Consider the following 22486-nt stretch of genomic DNA (forward strand, 5'->3'; position numbering starts at 1 on the left):
ACCGTTGCAAGTCAAGCCTGGTACACTGAAGGGAAAAGGGTAAAGGGATGAGGGCAGGGTACCAATGGGATCTGCGAAAACAGTGATTCCGGCTGAAGATAGGAAAATGGTTCAGTTTTATGTATTCTTTATTAATACAAATGGGGGTGCTCTAGGCTTTTGTCTAGATCTCTAGGCCAAAAGAGTGTAGGAATGTCTGTAGGCATTCCAGAGCTAACTGCACCTCTCTAGGCATTCCAGAGCTAAATGCCAAGCACCCTTGTCCATTGCTGCCAGGAGTGGAAGAGATGAGGCTGTCTGGGGGCTATCGAAGAAGTGATGGACAAGGAAATGTCAGGGGGAGAAAGGGACATTATCTAGAAAACTGAGACAAATGAGTCCACAAACTGATGGGAGAAAATGTGCTTGTTGGTGAGAAACAATTTACTTTTTCATCTTGTGTGATAATAAACTGAAGTATGAAATAATCTATCATCATAGTAAAGTTTACCAACATATTGAATAAAAATCTCTTGGCCTTGGGCAGAAAATCACAAGCACAGAACTGGGAGTTCTTTGATAGTCAGGCATATTTCTTTATTATCTGCTTTGTTTCGCCTTACTAGAGAAAAGTGTACTGTTAATGGGCCTTGTGTATATGGACATCCTCTCTACTTCTGAAGTCACTCTGCTGGCTGTAGCACAATAGGCCTGCTGGTCTTTTTTAGTAAGGTCTTTGAAGTACCCTACTAATAAGTGGCAATATTGTGTGACTTTGAACCCTCCTTAGAGAGGAGGAAGAGAGGTTTTCTAACCTTCTATTTGGCACATCTAATGGTAATCATTTTTAAATGTTTTTTTACACACACAGTTGCTTACTTATTTATGTTTAAGAAGTAGAAAGTGGTATTTTGAAGTGTACTTATCTATACTATTTGATTTGCATTGATGTATGGACCTTAAACACTTCTCTAACATATATGTATTGAAGTTTTTCCCTGACTTATTTCAGAAGACTTTTATCTTATCTTACCTATCTGTAGTTGAGCATATATATTTTTTCTGTTATGTTAGCTATGTGTCCTTCTCTTAAAATGGGTGGCAAATGGGAACCACGTCATTGGAGTGGGAGATTATAGACAAGGAAGGCTAAAGTTGTACAGGGTGAACTCATGGCCAGCTTGCTGTAAACTCAGGGGCATACATATAGAGCTGTTTAGAGAGCTGTGTGAGGAAGTAAGCGAGTGTACAAACATGTATTTCCTTGCTGTCTCAGCTGCCAGGGCCAAGAAGCAAGGGCACTGCAGTTGCAACCAGCACACATAGTGCCCTGTTCTTGGTTTCTCATAACATTCCCCAAAAGAAGGAACTACTGCTTCTTGGAGAAATGACTGATTCCTGGGCTGGGGCAGGAAGCAAGACAATGCTGGAGAAAGTGTTAGAAAAAGAGAGAAAGAGAAAAAGAGAGAGGGAGGGAGGAAGTTGTAGGGAGGGCGTAAGGAGGGATGAAAGGGAAGAGAAAGGAAGGGAAAAGAAGAGAAAACAAAAACCTGACAGCCACCACCTCAGCCAGGAGATCAAGGTCATCATCCACAGTGATGTTATGTTGATGGCATGTACTCTTGACATGATGTGGTTGGAATGACACTTTATCTCTGTGGCCTTCCTCCCCAAACTCAATAACCTCAGTCAAATTGTGAGAAAAACATCAGACAAACTCCAGTTGAGGGTCCTTTTACAAAATACCTGACCAGCACTCCTCAAACTGTCAGGGTCATCAAAAACAAGGAAAATCTGAGAAACTGTCAGTCTAGAGGAGCCTAAGGAGACCTGATGACTAAATGGAATGTCCTGGATGGAGTGCTGGAACAACAACAAAAAAGACATTAGAGGTGGAAGAAATATAATTCAAGTGTGAGACTTTAGTTAACAATAATGTGTTAGTATTGCTTCCTTGGTTGTAACTAATGAATCAGACTAGTGTAAGCTATTAACAGTAGAAGAAATTGAAATGTGGGAACATTTTGTACCGTCTTTGCAACTTTCCTGTAAATATAAAACTATTCTAAAATAAAGTTTATTTTAAAAAAAGTAATTAGGACATCAAGTTGGACACTTTCTGGGTTGTATAAGTTTAGTTATTGAACTATTCCTTTTTCCCTTTCATTTAAAATTACTTGTTACGTTTAGTCATATAAATGAATTTATAATAAAACTCTGTTTTAATGCATTATATAAATGTGTTATTATTTTGTGCTATGTTAAAATTTAATCCATAAATATGGCCTGAGGAAAGAATTCTACTTTCCTCTCCATTGTCTTTTTTTTTTTTTTTTAAATCAGTTTTGCTTTCTTGTACTTTGATTCTGTAGAATGATTTCCCCTCCAAGGATGTAGCCCAGCATTTGCATTTCATCATAAGAGAAAACATGCACAATTTACAATATGCCTCAACCTCTTCAGTTGCCGTATTTTTATTAGTGAACATATGCTTGTAAAAGTGATTTCAGTAGTGATCCTCCAAGAACAACGTGAAAGGACAAATAGTTTTATCTTTTCTCCAGTACTCATTGCCAAAAGATATTTGTTGTTCAATAATAAGGTTTTCTTTTACTCTCAGGCAGTTCATGTTAGCACCTTTTGCGAGGAGTATTTTATCATGCATTTTTGTTGGGTAATCTGAGGAGCTTCTTTAGAGTAACTTCGTTGATGTTGTTGTATAGTAAGTTCTTGATTTTTCAGCCTTCTGAGTCAATCCCAGGTGGCAGATATTTTCATTTGTTTTTACCAAATTCATGAAATGCCATGATACAGAGATCCTCTGTAAAATTATTTTGAGCCCTTCAATTTCCTGTATCAGGAGAGAGTTTTCAAATTATTTTTACTTGTGTATCTGAAATGCTTATAGAAACTGGCAGTTCCTTCCAGGTTCCATACTTACCAAATGATACCTTCATTGTCATAGCTTAGAGCAGTGTCTGATCATCACCCAAGGTTTTGGTTCTATGACTGTAGCGTTGAGAGTTTTGGCTGGCATGACAAGGTAATACTAGCATAAAGTTGACATTTTTAAAGTGTGTTTTCCTTTTTTAGTTTTCAGACATTTCATAAACTACATAAGAATTCTCATTCCATATGCTTCTGGATATACTTAGCTTGATATATAAAACTGAGATACATTCTTGACTGGTTCAGAATTCAGTTTTTCATTAAAAAAAAAAAAAAGGAGCTGATAGTGTGTTTTTCAGAATGCTTTGAGAAGAGCAAGTATGAGACCTTGAAGGAACTACCAGTTTCTTCTAAGTGTTAGTAGGCGTGCAGTCACTGTTTTGGACTAACTCTCCCAGACCCCCACCTGTGGACAACCAGGTAAGAGCTCTCTGTAGTAAAAAAACTAAACAACTTCAAAATCAGAGTCCTGTTCTGGTGAATGAATTTGGGTGGAAGTGAAGTATATAATTTACTTATAATGCTATTGGAATTTTGTATTTTTAGTCAGTTGATTTAGTTTATAATTTGTTACAGTCACCTCAGAAGTTAAAATCAGAGCTTTTTTCCCCCTGCCTTCTCATTTCATACTACCTTTGCTTTTAAATCAGAGGAACAGATATATGAGGTCTCCTTAGAGACCTTTAGAACCTGGGGAAAAGACACATTAGGGTAGAATACAAACATTTTCAAGTTAGAAGGTAACACAGGAAATCACTAAATATAGTGACTTCATACCACAGGTAAGGAAGTGGAGGCCTGGACAGGTGAGGGGACTTACCCAAGGTCAGTAAATAGAATGGAAGCCAGTAATTCTCAGCTCGGGTTCCCCCCACGACAACATGAGTTGCATCAGGACTTTTGTCTTAGGCACCATTGCTTCCTTTAATGGAATTGTTCAAAGTATCAGTTAGATATAGAATGACCATACGTTCTGATTTGCCTGAGACAGGCTGGTTTCCATTTCTTGTCCTGGTGTCATTATTAATAGCACACTATATTACTCTCCAGAGTGTCTGGGTTTACATGATAGATTGTATGCTTGCCTTGTTAGGACATGCAGTGTTAATTTGCACATGTTCTGTTCTCTTGATTCCCACACAAACATTCTGGAACATGGGTACATATAAAATTGCTGATTTTGCTTCCTCCTTTGATTTTACCACATGACTAGTGCACATTGTTCCTGTATCGCAGAGAGATTTGAGCATTACAGGCCTCAAAGGGAGTTGTTTTTTTTTTTTTAAGGTAATTCTACAGAAGTTAATTATAGAGGTCTTTAATATTGCGTTAATGTGTGCTATAGTATGCTTCTCTTGTCCTAATAAGCACATTTTATTAGAGCCATTTAGAATGTGTTATTAGAGTATGGGTAATAGTACAAATACAAAATTAAAAATATGTATCAGAACATTAAAATTTGGTGAAAGTACAGTTTTGGAGGGATAATTCTTTCTCATGCACTAGATCATTTTATTGGAAACTGAATCACAGGGAGGTTCAGTGTCCACTGCCTAAAATCCAGCAATATAAGGTAGTTTTCAAATTTTTCTCCTCCTTGAACATATCATGAGACTGGAGCTTTATGGCCTGAACTTTGACTTAGTATTGGATTTCTGTGGCTTCTGTGGTTGGTATTGGCCAGGCTTCCCACATTTGCACAGTTGAATGTGCCTTCTCAGGGTGGACAGGTGGGTAGATTATGCAGAAGTTGGCCTGGCTGTGCAGAAGACGTGTTAGTCTCAGTATGACCTTCATATCCAGCCCCGTGGTCCCTGTTATCAAAGAAATTTTTAATCAGATGAAAACTTCTTCTTAAGTTGTGGAGGAGATTTTCATCTTTACAATGTTGCTTGTCTTTTAGTTTATTTCTCTTTATGGAGCAAAATATCATAGCCTGTTACTATGATCTTGTTATCTTTTAGTATTTTTTTTTATTTGTATAGGTCATTATACTGCTGACAGTCTAAAGAATAAAAACAATTTGAAGCATCACGATTTTACCCCCCTGCCCATTTAACTTGAGAGTTTGATTCAGCATCTAGTTGTAGCAGTGAAAATTTTGCTAATTAAAAAAATTTTCCCTTACATTAGACTCTCAGAGTTGATGTCTTCTTTTGTTTCTTAAGTTTGTAAGTAAAACATTAAGCATACATGTTTAATTGTATTTTGAAATTGGATTTCTCCAGACAGCCAAGAGGATTCCAGCATTTGGAATTAACCTAATGTCTTTTTATTTCTCTTTTTTAAAAAAACCAACACACAGTACTTTTCTTCATTTTTTATAAGAATTTAAAGAGATTGACATAAAGGTCTGGTTCGTTCATTCGTTCTTTCTCTCTTTCTCTCTCTTTTTTTTTTTTTTAAGATTTTATTTATTTATTTGACAGAGAGAGAGATAGCCAGTGAGGGAGGGAACACAAGCAGGGGGAGTGGGAGAAGAAGAAGCAGAGCAGGAAGCCCGATGCGGGGCTCGATCCCAGGATCCCAGGATCACGCCCTGAGCCGAAGGCAGACGCTTAACAACTGAGCCACCCAGGCGCCCCATGGTTCTTTCTTTAATACAGTGTTTCCTAACCTTTTTTCTTGGCACACAGAAAATGATAGTAACTGTGTGTCATGAAGAGATGATGCTGGAAGCCAGAGGTGCCTGCCATGGCCTTCAAAATTATTTTAGGTCCTTTGCATCTCCCTATAGACCTTAAAATCAACTTGTCAATTGCTGTAACAAAAAAGGAACTTTGGCTGAGATTCACTTGAATCTGCAGATCTGTTTAGAGACCAAATGATTTATCAATATTGTTCTGATCCGATATGGTCTGTTTTATATTTTTTAAAAGGTTGACTCCAGATGTTGTGAGAATGGATGGGGATGGGGGCTGGAGGTGAAGTGAGAGGGGAAACAGGGAGACCAGTTAGACTTTTGTAGCAGTCCATTCTAGGGTTTGTGGTGGGGTGCATCTGCATAATAATAGTGAACATAGAAATGGGTTGGGATTGGGGATATATTTTGGAGGTAGGAGCTGCAGAACTTGCAGATGGTTTGTGTATGGTGAGCAAGGAAAAGCTCAGTATGAAGGATGAATCCTAAATTTTGGCCTTTAGCAACTGGGTAAATAGTTTTACCAACTTAGTGCTTACTCAGTAAGCATCTGATCAAGGCATGACCAACAAGTCTGCCTGATGGTTTTTATTTTCTTAATGTAGCTCAGGCAGGTTCATCAGCTGAGAGTGGGGGGTGTGGGAAGATAGGAGTCCTCTTGAGAGTGGGAAGCAGAATGCACAGGTAAGAATTATAGGATTGCTTGGTAGCAAGGATTGTCCATTTCAGATTTGTGGTCAAGAATTTTAAATGAGATTAGTTAGCAGATAAAGCCAGATCAAGAGACGTTTTGTTTTGTTTTGTTGCTGGCATGTTTAGTTGCTGATGTACAGCTCAGAGCAGTAGTTAATTTTGGTTAGCCAGAGTTCCTGCATTAATTATAGAGGGTAGTGTGGGGGGTACTAGAAAGAATCAGAAGATTTTTTTAAATCACAACCAGAATTAAAATTAAGATAAATATAATAATACTTGCTTTGGAATTCTTTCTCATCAGCTGAGAAAATGTCAGATATGTAGCTTTAAAGAAATAATGTTCAGCTTTGATATTATAACTTAATAGAAATGTTTTTGACAATGAAAGGAGACATGCTAATACTTTTTCTTACCATTTATAGACTTAATAGTACCTTTTTAAAAAAATATTCAGGAGTAGATAGTCTTTTTGAGCATCTAGAAACTGCGAAGGAAAGGACCCACAAACCCAGGAGAAAAATGGGCAGAAGTCATGAACAGAGATGGTTTGCTGAAAGAGAAATACAAATTAAATCCAATTTTCACCTGGTAGGTTAGCAAAAAATCTTTAACATTTGCTTGCATCCTCTGCTGTAAGGCTGTGGGGAAACAGACACTCATTTATTGCTGGCTGGTGCTACATAATAACCATTCCTAAGCACAGGAATCTGATGAGATCAACCAAAAGTACTGTTGTTTTGACTTTTAGCTGGTATTCAATGGATTTGTCCTTCAGATTCCACCTGCACATCTACATGGTGACTTACACACAAAGTTATTCAGTGTTTACAGAATAACAAAAGCCTAGAAACTACTCACATGTTTATCATTGGGGCTGGTCGATTAAACTATAGTACAGCCATACAATGAAATACTGTGTGGTTGTTCAAAGGGACTAGGAAGATAGGTAGGAGAAGAAAGGGATAAAGAAAGGGGGGGTAAACAGAAGGGGGAATGAACCATGAGAGACTATGGACTCTGAGAAACAGACTGAGGGCTTCAGAGGGGAGGGGGTGGGGGAATAATGGGATAGACTGGTGATGGGTAGTAAGGAGGGCACGTATTGCATGGTGCACTGGGTGTTATACGCAAGTAATGAATCATGGAACTTTACATCAAAAACCAGGGATGTACTGTATGGTGACTAACATAAAAAATATTATTATAAAAACAAAAACAAAGTGACAATCTCTGTGTGCTTGATAACAGAGATTTCCAGGACAGATTTGTAAGTGAAAAGACCATTGTTCAGAACAGCATAGATAGCATATGGTTTCCTTTCTAAAAGGGGGGAGGGGATGGTGTATACTTATATTTGTTTGGTTTTGCATAAAGAAACACCAGAAGAATAAACAAACTAATAAATGATTACATTTTGGAGACAAGGGGGAATGGGTTGGCAGGGGAGTGAGGAGAGTGTGAGACTTCTGAGTGTATGTCTTTTTATGTCATTTTGATTTTGAACCCTGTAAATATATTAATCTACTTTAAACAGAAAAGAGTCTGTGCTATGTGAAATAAAGTTTTGGAAATTATTGTTATCTTCAATGTTATTATAAATTGGTTAATGAAGTTTGATGATGCAGGCAGTAAGGTAAGACAAATATATTAATGAGATTTTGTAGTTTAGGAGGCATTGGAATTATTGGAAAAATTGCTAAATAAGTTTATGTTTCTGGTCAAGAGAAAACAGTATCTAAAGAAAACATCAAAGTAAGCAGTAACATAAGTTATAAGTATGTTACTATAATTTAGTGATACCTTGTATTTTTAAAAACCTTCATGATTGCTTTTGGAAGGTTGACATTACATTTGGTTTTTTAACTTTTAAGAATGTGACATTTATTGAATTTAATATTGCTACAAAATCTTTTTGTACTAACATACATTACTATTTGTACTTTATGATAGCCTTTTTTCTGGGAACATTTATGAACTTAAAAATACTTCTGAAAGCTAAATGGTTCACTGTGTTTGAGGTGGTGATTTTTGTTCGTCGAAAGTTTTTAGAGAAATGTGGGAACATAGACTAGTTCTGTCACATCTTTTGCATTTTCAAAAGAGTTTAAATTAGGTGGTAAATGAGCTTACCATCCTTTGGATGAACGCAACATTGTTTTTGGGGGAATGGATCTTCACCTAAGATATTATGACATCAAGTCCTTGAAATGTATGTGTGTCTGTGAGATCCCCGTACCTAGCAGGCAGGTGTTTTTGTTTGTGGAGGTTCATCTCAGTCGTGGTTTTCTGACTCTAGAATGGTTCCCGGCATGTGGCCGAGTGTTGGATTAATTTCCCTGGGCTTCACGTGCCCTGTTGATAAAATGGAAGGGTAGTTTTTTGCTGGGTTAACCTTCCTGGGTGATTTTAAAAAAACAAATGAGGTGATTATATATTGTGAATGGTTTGTAAATTGAATATTACCTTAGTTTTAGGTAAGGTTTGCTTTCATCTCTTCTTAAGGATTTACCAGGTATTGATAAAAAAAGTTTTTATTCTTGTATCTGAAGCCAGCTTCATTTTATATTTTTCTAGATGTAATGGAGAGCAGTGAAACTCTTAGCTCTGCTTTATCCATGAGCCTTGTTGATGGTTGTCTGATAAACCTTACTGATGAGTGTATAGGAGGCGGTAGTATTTTTTAACTCTTGTGGATTAATAGCATTTTTCATTCTGCTACTACTGGTTGAAGCAGCACGGTGCGGTAAAAAGAAGATGAGCTTTGCATTCACATCCCTGTTTTTTTACCTACTTTAATGTCTCTGATCCTTTGTCCATCTGTGGGGATAAAACCTAGACTGCTTATATGAGTTAAAGCTAATGCGCACTGGCTAATTATTACAATGGTTTGTAGAAGTAGTTGCTCAAAAAATGGTCATTTTTGTCATTGTCAACATTGAGTGATTTCTTGTTTGAACATAGGATGTTTACTATTCTAACATTTTATTGTTAGCCTGCTGCTAACATATTAGGTATATAAGCTGCTGCTTACCCTGTAGAATAAGAACAGATTACTGAAAATAAGGGTTTGAAGAAGGATTCACGGGGGCCAGCAGCATTTAGTTAAATACCATTGTCTGTTGGCACTGTGTGCTCTCCACCAGTCCTCCAGTGGTCTATCCTTGAGGAGTTTTTTGTTCTTGTTTTTGGGTTTGATATACTCAAGCACGCTTAAGTTAATGCCACAGTTATGAGAAGAGATGGGCTTGTGGGGGAGGGTAGTGGAGTAACTACTAGATAATAGAAAAATCCCACTTGAAAGTAACCTTTATTCCAGAGGATTTTTTTATAGCAGATGTTTGCATTTTTTCTACCCCACGGTACCCTGTGTACCTGCCATGCTGGATAAATAACAAGTTCTGATGAATTTGCACCCTGGTGTCATAGAAACAGTGGAAATCAAAGATTAAAATAGAGCACATAGTGATCAGGTTTCCTGGCGCAAATGGAAGGATAATGCTGAGGCAGTTATTCCTGTAATTCAGACCCAGATTTGTTATATGAAAATGGAAGCGTTGCTTATTGAACACTTACTATATGCTAAGCTCTATGCTAACCAATCTGCGTGTTATATTGATTAATCTTTAAAATATCCCTGTGAACTGCATGTGTTACCATCCTGACCTTATAGATGAGAATATTAAGACTTGGAAAGACTAAGTAAGTTGGCCAGTATTACATATTAAGTGACAGAAACAGCACGGAAACTCAACTCTGTTTGATGCTAAAATCTGTGATTTCTTATCCTCTGGGTAGTCTTATCAGTCATACTATTGTGAGAGGTGTTAGGCATCTTTTCAGCTTTGGCTGTAAAATCTTGACTAGTAAGATGAAATAAGATACTGCAAAAGAAATATGCAAAAAGTGTTTTCCTTTGCCCGTTAAGATGTGTGCTACTGCTTTTGGTGAGAGAATAACAAGAGTAAAACATTATAGAAAAGACCAGTTAGGCCCAAGACCTACAAGCCAAAAACAGTTTAGTTTACACTTCTGAAAATTCGAGCTGAAACAAAGGTTAATGGTATGAAAATTAAGTATGGGTGTTCTAAATAGATCTACTAGAATCTTTCTACACGGAGATTGGGAATTCCATAGAATTCAAGATTAATATTTTTGTCTGTGTGTCCTTCTCACATGTATTTAATCTATAGAATTAATTTGTGCTCTACCCTGGACTAATGCTAACATCAGAGAGCACAGTTTAAACACCCTTATTTAGGGAGCTGTGACTTTCATGTACTTGACCTCATATTCATCCAGCTTCTTAAAAGCATGTCTACCAGAATGTTTAAACCCAAGTAGTAGAGGAGCTGAAATTTACTCTGAAAAAGTTCTTGTCTGAGAATTAAAAGCTATAGCTGTGTAGGCTCATACATGCTCTGACCCTGTGTATGCCAGAGTGAGTAATTTATTTTCTCCTGTGGAGGATTTTTTTAGATGTCTTGAAAGTATATGAAAGAAATTTTTGATCTCCAAGGCATAGTAAAATGACTAAATGACTAAGTATTAATTACTTATCTCCACAAGGAAGAGATCTGTGAGTGTTAATCTTAGTAATATTGACTCTTGTGCCCAGTAGTCTGTTTGTAAATCCTGTTTGCAAAACTGGACATCCAGGAAGGTGGTTTTTAAGTAGAATATGGTGAGTACATTACTTTAGAAGGAATGAACACGTATTAGTGTCAACTCTTAGTTGTTTTTTGGTAGGGATGGGGGCAGTGGACTCAGGAAGAGGGGAGGGAGAGGGAATCTTAAGCAGGTGCCATACCCAGCACAGAGGCCGACCCGGGGGTCCGTCTCATGACCGTGAGATCATGATCTGAGCCAAAATCCAGAATCCGACGCTCACCCGGCTAAGCCATCCAGGCACGCCAACTCTCAGTTTCTTAGTGGTGACTAGAATCAGAGTAGAAGGTATAGCAGATAATCCTGAAGCATCACTGTAGGTAAAGTTCAGATCTCTCAAAGTTTATGTCATTCAGGTTAGCGACTAAGCTGGGGTGGAAGGAAAGGTGGCAAGAACTGAGGGACTCAGGAGCTGGGTAGCATGTCTGGTCAGTGGTATTGAAGTCACAGAGCAAGAGGAGATTGCAGACCATTTTTGAGAAGTGTTTTTTGTGAACCTTCGCTACCATCTGTTTTCACTGAGGTAGTGTAGAAAAACCGCTTAGGTTTATGTCACTAATGTACCGCAAATATTTTCCTTTAACAAATCAGTGATTTCTACTGGTGATTTGAAAGCCCCTAGGTAAATTGACCACAAGACTACTGGGTTAGTTGACAGGTCTAGCTGTCCTGCTTACTTAGCTAGAACAGGAGGGATGCTTTGTAACCTTCTTGTTTAAAAAAAAAAAATCTATGTGTGTGTTGGTGTTGGCAGGAAGCACACTCTATTTCCTCTAGCCATGTGACACCTACCAGGACTCAGAGCTGCATGACCACCCTTTAACCCCCATTCCCTTAGTTCATGGGTTCTTGATAGGAGCTCCCTAGTGGATAGAACTTGGCTCTTGGCAGCGAGGAGGCTGGATGGCCAAAAAACACACACACACACAAGAACAAAAAAACAACTTACTCTGTTTATAATACACACACACACACACACACACACACATAACATATAAACAGGTACAAATTATATTTAAGTATTAAAATCTCATGGAAGGGCAATTATGAAAAAAAAGTCTAAAAAAGCTCCTTAGGTGGGGGACTATAATGAAAAAGGTTGAGAAGCACTGCCCTAGCTCTGTCCAGGTAAAAAAGAGTGGGTGAGGGCATCAGTGTAACAGGAGAGAGAAGAGGAAAAAAAAATTACATTAAAACAACTTCAGTTTTCTTTATAAAGTTGTAGTAGTTAAAAGTGACGTTTAGGAATAACAAAGGTTGGGCTGTTGGGAGTGGAAAGGTTGGAGCGCTTCTGTGGGGGCAGGGGAGGCAGTGGCTATCAGCCCGCCCTAGCAAGTGGGAAATTCATAAAGTTGGTGAAATCTACCCTGTATCTCCTTAAGGACCTTCTGCTTTTCTCCCTTCTCGCCTAATAAAAACTACATTTAGCTAGCTGTTTAATGAGAAAGTTTGTTTTAGGGTGGTTTACACTATTACCAGTGATAAATGTATGTTGTTATTTTCTGGGGCACTTGCATTTGCATGGGAGGCACCCTCAAATGTAGAAGAGCAGCAGATGCTTGGGCACTCCGATACTTTAGAGCAGTGCTTCCCATCCCAGGGGCTTGAAGGAATGACTCAGTGGGCCTGCAGGAGCACATACGTACCAGGAATTACCTTCAGACATAATGAAGAGTGTCTCACAAATGCGGGTACTACTGTTTTTTCACTGTCCTGCATGTGCCACTGTAATGAATAAAATATAGACTAAAAGTATTGCTAAATTTATGATACTTTGTTATTATGTATTTTCTCAAGCCACTAATACTAAGCGTATTGTTGCTACTGTGAGGCTCCTTATCCTGAAATGCCTGAGAACCACTGAGCTAGCTGTACTGGAGGGTCACTACACCCGCACTGCAGATGGAATCGCCACACACAGGCCATCATACACGTGAGCCGTAGTCAGAGGGCTCCTGCATAGAGCTCCTTGAGGCTTGGGATTGGGGGGGTACCCCTTGAGTAAAATATCTGGCACAGCACCGTATTTATTGATGGTTGTTGCCTTGTTTTGTTCATGCACCACAGGCAAATGTTGCTTCAAAATGATTTGTTTTTTTTAATTTTTAAACTTTTGTTATCTGAGTATCATTAGAAAATGATTGGCACAGGTCTGTCCAATCGTGTTGTTTCTCACCCAGGAGAAAGTTATTCCTTTGTTTTAGCCTTCTCCACCCTGGGGTAGTGACTCCTGTTTCCGAGTTGTCCCACGTAATGCCCTTCACATTCTTTGTCTTGGATGCCTAAGGAAATGCTTTTTCACTATTAGTGTACATCTTTTTTTCTTTTTATTTATTTGGTAAGAATTTTTTTTGGGTAAGAACAAGATGCTAAAAGCCTTGGAACACTTCTTCTTTTAAAGAAATAATACATGCCCTCTATAACCTTATTTTACCCCGTACCCTGCACAGATAGACCAAAGATTATACACCACTTTAAGCCAGGTTGTATTATAACGAATTCCATTATTAGCACAGTTCAAATTAATTAAATTTTACTTTACTTTGGTTACAAAGGGACTAAAAGCCACTTAGGAACTTAATGTCTCTTTATGAATCTCATTACTAGAGTGCAGTTTTTAAAACACAGTTTGATCTTTGGTTGCCATGGGAGATTAAAAATGCTTGCGACTGTATTCCATTTGAATGCAGGTTTTATGTTGAAGGATTTATTTAAACTTTAATGATTTTTTTCTTTATTATTGCTAGTTTATTTTTTTTACACCTTTACTGAAATTGGTGTATAATAAACTACAAATATTTGGACCACAGAGTTGGTGAGTTTTGATACATGTGTACAGCTATGAAATCATCTTCACAGTCAAGATGATGAACTTATCCACTCCCGGAGTTGCCTCGTGCCACTTTGTAATCCCTCCTTGCCCACCCCTTGCCCCCTAAGGTAATCACTGGTCTGCTAGTTTGCTTTCTGTCACTAGAGATTAGTTTGCGTTTTCTAGAATTTCATATAAATCTTTTTATTGTCTGACAATATTGATGTACATGTCCTTTTAGTTCCAGTTCAGACATCATAAGAGATCTTCTAGAAGAAGAGGAAGCCTGGGAAGCATCACATAGGTGAGTTCTTATCATTAAAAAATGTGTGTTCTTTGAGAAATTATAATTCCACTTGATTTTCAAACAAAAGAATATTTGTGCTTTCTGATTTAAGGAGGTAATAATTCACACACATTAAGGTAAAGATTTCCAGTTTACTATTTGTTTCTGTACATTTTTGCTTAGAAATGGAATCCCACTGTAATAACTCTGCTTTCTTGTCAGAAGTTGTTTTTCTAAAGACGGATTGTTCCAATGAGAAATTAACAGTTTAGCCATAAGCACTGGCTCAGAGTGTTTACAAAACTTTCAGTCCTTTCCTAGGTGTTCCCAGTCATAAGATGTGTTTAGTGTAAAATAAATGTAGTTTGATTCCTTCTCCTGTAGGCATTTAGAAATCTGTCCAGGAAATGAGAGTGGTGGAGGGGACCTATTCCAGGTCCTACTGGTAGGTAGGGAGGAAAGGAACAATGCCAAAGAATATTACATTTTCATTAATCTCCACCTGCAGGAGTGATCAGCGGTACAGTGGGGCAGTTCTGTCCCACTGTAATTTTGTGATTACACTTCAGTGGGCCCTCCAGACTGCTAGCAGTTTTACTGTTTCTGTGGTCATTTCTTTGTCTGGTTCTTCACAAGGATTATTTGAAACCTCACCTCTTTCCAGTGGCTGCACCCCCAGCTGGAGACCTTTTCTCTTTCTTTGTAGAGGAAACAGAAACCATTATGTGTCAGTCCTCATCTTTTCAACACCAAATATATAAATCTGCCTATATTTGTACATATTTTATTCCTCTTTTTATATTTGTACATATTTTATTCCTTTTATAATGAAGGGATGTCTTATCAGCGGGTAATTCCTCCTCCCTCATTCCTACCCATTTGTCAGGAATTTTATCCCTTCTCCCCTTCCCTTGTCTGGCACCCTCTCCCTCTCAATTGTATCTTTGTCATTGGGTTTTCAGCCTGCTCACATCTTTCCATCTTAAAACCAGCCAAGCAACAAATAACACCTCATTCAGTCTCTCCTCTTACTCCATCTCATCCTGCAGCCACTGTTCTATCTCTCCTTCCTTTCTTAATGGATGGTCTCTACCTGCATTTTCTACTTCCTTATCTCCTACTTATTCTTACACATTCTCAACCAGTTCCGTCATTCATCTGAAATCATTTCCACTAAGGTCATCAAAGAGCTCCATGTTGCTAAATCCAAAGTCAAGACCTTCACTGACTTCTTAGCAGATTTGATACTGTTGACCTCTTCACCTTGTTTAAAGCCTCTTTGAGGCTTGAAGAGGTGAATTTCCATCCCAAGGTCACTCAGCAGTAAATGGTAAGTGATGGAGCTAAGACTGTAACCAGTGTGTCAAAAGTCAGCTCTTCGGACCATTAAGCTGTATACTGTCTTTACAAAGAAGAAGTTTACTGTGCGGAGATTCTGTAGTTTCATAGCTGAATCACTGGAAGAAAGGGGAGTGTGCTGTATCCAGGGAAAGCATGATGAGGAGGTTTTTCAGCCAGTGAGATATTTGGTGGTTCAAACAGTAATGTTTTATGAAAGTTTGAGATTTTGGCAGCATTACTCTCACCTAACCATTATTTAACTGCATTTCGGGAAGAAGGCCACTGCTTAGCTAGCTATTGCCTCTTGTACCAGGAATTACCCTGTTCATGCTGACCTAAACCAGGCACCGAGGGCTATGACACATTATAGCCAGAGTTCCTGTACCCAGGCCCATTCTTAATATTGATGGCCTCCAAAAGTCATCATTATAAGAAAGCACTTAGAAGACCAGTCCCATCGATTGATCCTCATAAATAATAAATGTTACAGCTAGAAGAATCTTAAGTGTTCATCTCGTCTAAACCTGTCATGTTATAGAGAAGGAAGCTGGACTCCAGAGTGCTAAATTGACCAGGTCAAAGTCCACAGCTAGTTAGTGGCACTGCCAAGATCAGAAGCCAGGCCTCCTAACTTCAGCTGAACATAGAACAGTTCACACAAACTGGTGCCATAATGTAGCTTTAGAGGCAGAAGCAGGAAAAGCCTCCAGAGCTTTACTTTTAAACAAAATCTGTCAGTTCTATATCTTAAGCTTATAGGCATGTTTTGTGGTACCACAAGTGGCATATTTGAGATGTTAGTCCTGGAACATACTATTTCAGTTCCAACACATTCTCTTAATTCCGTAAATGATTGAGAGGTTCTGTTAGCAACACAGTGCTCCATATAAAGCAATATTTTCATGAGCGACCAAAATTGTTTTCTACAAACTGGTCTTGGGTTCTTATGTCTGTAAGTATTGGTTCATCTTACTGTTTTGAGCTATAAAATATATTTACATCAAACAGGATGAAAACAGTAAGAGAAATGGTCCTGGTATATCATTTCCCATTTCTAGGTTTCACTTGTTTTTATATATAAAATGTGAGGAAAATCTGTCTGCCCCAGAGAGTCTAAGTCCCTTCTCTCCAGAGCTGCTTGCCTTCCACTGTCCCCTCTCTCAGTAGATGGAGTATGGTAGTCTGCCCCACTGTTCAAGCCAGTCACCTAGGAATCATTATCAACCTCTCACTCGGCCTGACCTTTCGTATTTAGTCAACTGCAAAAGTCGTATAGTGAGTGGTGCTGAGACCTAAGTATGCCTCACAGACATCTGAAGGACTTGTTAAAACACAGATTATTGGGCTTTTCCCAATTCGAAGAGTCTGATTCAGTAGATTTGGGGTGGGGCCTAATAGTTTGCATTTTTAGCACATTCCCAAGTGTTGCTAATGCTGCTTCTGGTTCCCCCACCTTGTGCAGCACCTTTGTGATATCTCTGTCAGCGCTTTGAGCCACAGCTGGCTATAGGCCCTTTGCTCTTCTCTCCAGCTTGCTGCAACAGCCGTCCAGTTGCCTCTCTGCCTCTGGTCATTACAGTTCATTCTGCCAGTGAGATCTGAAACACACTGTTCTTTCTGTTGGACTTTAAAGTCCTTTAGGGACTCGCCAGTACCCAAGGCTCTTACTGTCATGGCCCCAGCCTACCTACTGGCTCATGGAATTTCATTTGCACCCATCCCCTTTGCACGCCGCAACTCCTTGTTTCAGCTAAGCTGAACTACTCACAGTCACCTCAGAGAGTCATGTTACCTTGCTTCTATGCCTTTGCTTCTGCCTCAGTTGCCTTTTCCCCTTTTCTCAGCTAGATGGGAATTGTCATTCCTTTCTCCACAATTCCATTCAGAAGCCCCTGACTCTGCTCCTGCAGCACTCTGCACTCACCACTTGACTGCCTTTCTAGAGAGCATGTTCATTGGGCCTTGACTCTTCATGTGTGTAGCATAGTGCCTGGGTGGTCCATAACGGGCACTCAGTAGGTATATGAGTGAATGAATATGTCAGTCAATGTTTATTGGATCTGAATATACTCATTAGTGAATTCTAGCTGTTAGTGACATAGCTTCCGTGGCTCCAAGAACCTATGAATGGATAAGGATTGTCACTTACAAATCATTTTAACTCTTTATCTCATAGTGCCTTAAAGAGGAAATTTTAGGAAATAGCTTTCCTAATATTCTTATAAAATCAGAAAAGTAATTTTCCCTGTTGATAATCTGAATTGCATCTTAACCCCATGAGAATTCATTTGCAACACATTTTGTTTACCCATGCAACAGCTGATGGGCATATTTGGGTTGTTTCCAGATTTGGGGGATTATGAATAAAACTGCTGTGAGGATTTGAAGGCAGCATTTTGTGTGGATGTAAGTTTTCATTTGTCTTAGGTAAATACCTAGGAATGGCATCATTTGGTAAGTGTATGTTCAATTGACAAGAAACTGCCCAGCTGTATTCCACCAGCAACGCATGAGATTTCTAGTTGCTCCATATCTTGGCCAGTACTTGGTTATGCTCTTTATTTTTAAAGCCATTTTAATAGAGATATAGTAGTATTTTTTTGTCATTTTAATTTGCATTTCCCTAAGGATTGATGATGTTGAACTTCCTTTCACGTGCATATTTGCCATCCCTATGTCTTTTGATAAAGTGCTTCCTCAAATTTTCTGCCCATTTAGTAAATTGGGTGGTTTTTTACTTTTGAGACTTATGAGTTCTTTATCAGAAATGTGTTTTGCAAATACTGTCTTCCACTTTATGGCTTGTCTTTTCATTTTCTTGATAGTGTTTTTCAAAGAGCAGTTTTAAATTTTGATGAAATCTAATTTATCAGTTTTTTCCTTTCTTTTACATATGGTGCTTTTTTGTGTCCTACCTAGGAAATCTTTACCTAACCCAATGGTTTTCTATTACATTCTAGAAGTTTTAGGGTTTACATTTATGTCTATAATCTATTTCAAGTTGATTTTTATAAATGGTGCACTGTATGGATTGAGGTTCAGTTTTTCTCTTCTACATGTGGGTCTCCATTTGTTTCAGCTTTATTTATTGAAGAAACTATCCTTTCTCCATTTAATAACTTTGGTATCTTAATCAAAAATCAATTGGATATATATATGTGTGGGTCTATTTCAGGAATCACCATTTTATTCTATTGATCTATATATTTGTCTTTTCACCAATAACACACTGTCTTTATTACTGCAGCTTTACAGTAAGTCATGAAATCAGCTAGTACGAGGCCTCTAACTTTCTTTTTCCAGTTTACATCAGAGTTCATTCTTTTTACTTTATAGTGTATGGGTTTTAACAAATGTATAATGACATGTATCCATCATTATAATATACAGAATAGTTTCCCTGCCCTAAGAATCCTTTATGCTCCACCTGCTCATCTCTCCTTCTCTTCAAGTTCCTGACAACCACTGATGTTTTTCTGTCTTAATAGTTTTGCCTTTTTTAGAATGTCGTTTACTTGGAATCCTACAGTAGGTAGCCTTTTCAAATTGGCTCATTTCACTTAAGTAATATTCATTTAAGATTGTCCCATGTCTTTTTGAGGCTTGATAGCTCATTTCTTTTTAGTGCTGAATAATAGTCCATTGTCTGGGGTATTACAGTTCATTTATCCATTCACCTATTGAAGGGCATCTTGGTTGCTTCCAAGTTTTGGCAATTATGATTAAAGTGCTATATATAATTATATTCTAATTAAAAACAAAGTACGTGATTTTGTGTGGATATAAGTTTTCAGTGCCCTTGGGGAAATACCAAGGAGTGCAGTTGCTGGATTGTATGGTAAGACTGTATTTAATTTTGTAAGAAACTGCCAAACTTTTTCCAGAGTGGCTGTGCCATTTTGCATTCTCCCTGGCAGTGAATGAGAATTTTTCTTGCTCTACATCCTCAGCAGCATTTGGTGTTGTCAGTGTACATTTTTTTTAAGAATTGTTTTGGCTATTCTGGTTTTGTTGATTAGAATTGGAGCTGAGAGTTACTTGGGTGGCTAGCTCATTAAGCAACTGACTCTTGGTTTCAGCTCAGGTCGTGATCTCAGGGTCATGAGATCGAGCCCCACGTCAGTCCCTGTGCTTAACGTGTAGTCCACTTGGGACTCTTGCTTCCTCTTCCTCTGCCCCTACCCCTCGTTCTTTCTCTCTCAAATAATAAATAAATCTTTAAAAAAAAAAAGAAGTGGAGCTAAGGTTCCCCTGTCCCTAAGGGAGATGAAAGGCTGTCTGTACCAGTCTGAATGTGGTGCTGAACTTCGGGGAGGGATTTTATGGTTCTGTTGGGTATAGTATCAGATTCACCGTCCTCCCCTGCCCTGTGGGGGAAGGAAGCACCTGAATTGATTTTATGGGGTTTGGGTAAGATTCACAATGGGGAAGGGAAGCTAATGTGACCTTGTAGACGGGGCCCTTTGGGCTAATTCATTGTACTGTTGTTTTTAAATTTGGATGTAGGGGCGCCTGACTGGCGCAGTCATTAAGCGTCTGCCTTCAGCTCAGGGCGTGATCCCAGCATTCTGGGATCGAGCCCCACGTCAGGCTTCTCTGCTGGGAGCCTGCTTCTTCCTCTCCCACTCCCCCTGCTTGTGCTCCCTCTCTCGCTGGCTGTCTCTGTCAAATAAATAAATAAAATCTTTAAAAAAAAAATTTGGGGTGTACGTAGGAATTGATGTGTTACGTATGCATAATTCCCCACCCAATAAGTGCCAGAGCAAATTCTCTGATAGGGGAGAGCCACACACAGAGAAGTGCTAATACCCTTGAGTTCCCACAACCCTAATGACCCCTTGGAGCTACAAGTCTTAAGACTAATAATTTCCCTGATCAGAGCCTCTGAGAAAGGGAGGCAGCCTCCACCTAGAGGCACCCTTTGGGATTTTGGACTTGTGTCCAGCCTAGCATAGCTATCAGTTATACCCCTATTGAAAAATAGCTGTTTGCTTGCTACTAGGTTCTTGTCAAAACTGAATGGCCTGATCCATGGAGGCTCTTACAGACTGAATTGTGTCTCCCTAAAATTCATATGTTGAAGCCCTAACCTCTACTGTGACTGTATTTGGAGATGGAGCCTTTAAAGAGGTAATTAAGGTTGAACAGGTCATAAAAGTGGCCATGAAGGCCACAGACTGGCACATCTCCTGCTTTGAGGCTGCAAATCTGAAGGGTGCTGAGTGAACCATCTGGGTCACTCATGTACTTATCAATAATAAGGACCCATTCTTTGAAGGGAATGACTGGAATCAATAAAGGGCTGATGGTCAAGGGATTCACTTGGCTTTTTATCCTCCCTACAATCTGTAGCCATCTAATATTATTGAATGTTCGAATGGCCTCCTTTAAAAATAGTAACTCCTTCACCTTCTGGTTCACACACCTTAGTAAGGAAGTTTGGTCACTGAATGCTGCTGTCCCCAGAAAGGAATCCTCTCCTTTTGGCCACTTTCTGGGTAATGATTAGGACAGAAAGGGTTTTCAGGTTATATATTTGCCTATTTCAGAAACTCAGGGTTCCTTCTTAACTATTCCTGGGCATGATGCTTCTTTTTTTCTCCTAACAGCAACTGTATACTGGCCAGATTGGTATACCCTCGGGTATCAGCTTGGCCAAGAGGGGTCCTAGAGGATTCACACTTAATTCTGATTCAGCTTGTTGGATTCACTTGCTGGAATGTTACGGTTCTAGGTCAGGGATCAGCAAACTGTGGCCGATAGGCCAAATCTGGCCTGCTGTCAGTTTGTTAATAAAGTTTTATTGGAACGTAGCCACACATATTTGTTTATCTGCTGGCTCTGGTTCTTTTCATGATTACAACAAAATCGAGTAGTTGCGACAGGCTGTATGGCCCTCAGAGCCCCAAAATATCTGGTCCTTTACACAAAGAGTTTGCCAACTCCTATCCTAAATCAGAAGGCTAGTGATGACTTGGCTGAGTACACTACTCACTGAGTCTTCTTACCATGGCCCATGTGCATCAAAGTGGGGAACATAATGAGTCTCTGAAAAGTTTAATAAAAATGCCCTTACCCTCTCACGTCTGACTTCTGGGTCAAAGAACTGGGTGTGAGTAGAGGATGATTGAGGAAAAAGTAAAGTTACAGCTAATAAAAAGGAACATGCTGATTTTGTGGAGATGGAGAAAGAGCAACAGTGCTGACAGTGGGGGAGGAACCTCTTAGACTCTGGGAGGTACGGAGAGGGAGGGACAGTAACGATCTTTGAGTTTCCGAGCCACCCCTGGAGCCACCTCTCCATGTATGTCCTCCAGCTTATCCGTAGAGCCTTTACCATGTTAATTACTAAAAGTTTTAGTTTGATGGTTCCAACATGTGAGTCATTCTGTGTCTCTTGGTTACTTTATATCTTGGTAATGGACTTTTTATTTGGTTTTTCCTCTTTGTGCATTGTACATTTTGTGTGGGTGCTAGACATCCTGCGAAGGGACATAGATACTGAGGTAAAAATAGAGTTTGTGCCTGGAAATGCGCATGCTTCTTCTTCTCTTAGGCCATTAGTGTGGGGGAGTTGACCCAGGTTGTAATTTCCTGGTTCCTAACATGACCTTCAGGGTATCAGAGGCATCAAGTTCCTCAACCAGTGGGCTGCTTTTACCTTGTGCTTAGTGTGGGGGCTGGACTGTGGGAAGCTTTTGTTCACTGATTTTGTTCTCATTTACCTTTCAGCCTTGTCTGCATGCCTGCATCCCAGAGGGACATCTCTCCATGTCCATACCTCTCCCTCAGCAGTTTATTGCTACTGCCTGTTACTTGGTGCTTGGCTCCTGGTGGGAGCCTGCTGGGGCTCTCTGTTGTCTTATTCCAGCTGCAGTCTTGGGCAGGCTCTGTGTCTGGATCTCGGGGGTGGAGCTTTCTCTGCCCTCCCATGGTAGTCACACTGCCTTGCCTAAGCCTTTGCTTGGTGTTGTTTGAGATTATTGGCCCAAGATGATTTTCTGCCCTTCCTCCAGAGGTAGAGGTTTCTATTTCTACCATTTCCCCAAAGAATCTTTGCTGGTGTTCTTGCAAATGATTTCCTGTCCTTCCCATTTAAGCAGACTTCCCATTCAAGCAT

General features: G+C 39.2%; 1 protein-coding gene across 3 annotated transcripts in view; it reads left to right on the plus strand.

Moving 5' to 3' along the window:
- Nucleotides 1-22486, plus strand: part of RAD18 (RAD18 E3 ubiquitin protein ligase) — a 107669-nt gene that overhangs the window by 78409 nt on the left and 6774 nt on the right. For 2 of the 3 annotated variants that reach the window (XM_087866835.1, XM_045808134.2), the window contains one exon: nucleotides 13981-14043. In XM_087866835.1, the coding sequence (XP_087722961.1) occupies nucleotides 13981-14043 (63 nt within the window). Of the gene's footprint in view, nucleotides 1-13980; nucleotides 14044-17713; nucleotides 17773-22486 lie in introns of all 3 variants that reach the window. The other variant, XM_087866836.1, reaches the window with a different exon arrangement.

Source organism: Ursus americanus, chromosome 14 (genome assembly GCF_024610735.1).
Source record: "Ursus americanus isolate L20-20 chromosome 14, mUrsAme1.1.p, whole genome shotgun sequence".
Taxonomy (NCBI): Eukaryota; Metazoa; Chordata; class Mammalia; order Carnivora; family Ursidae; genus Ursus; species Ursus americanus.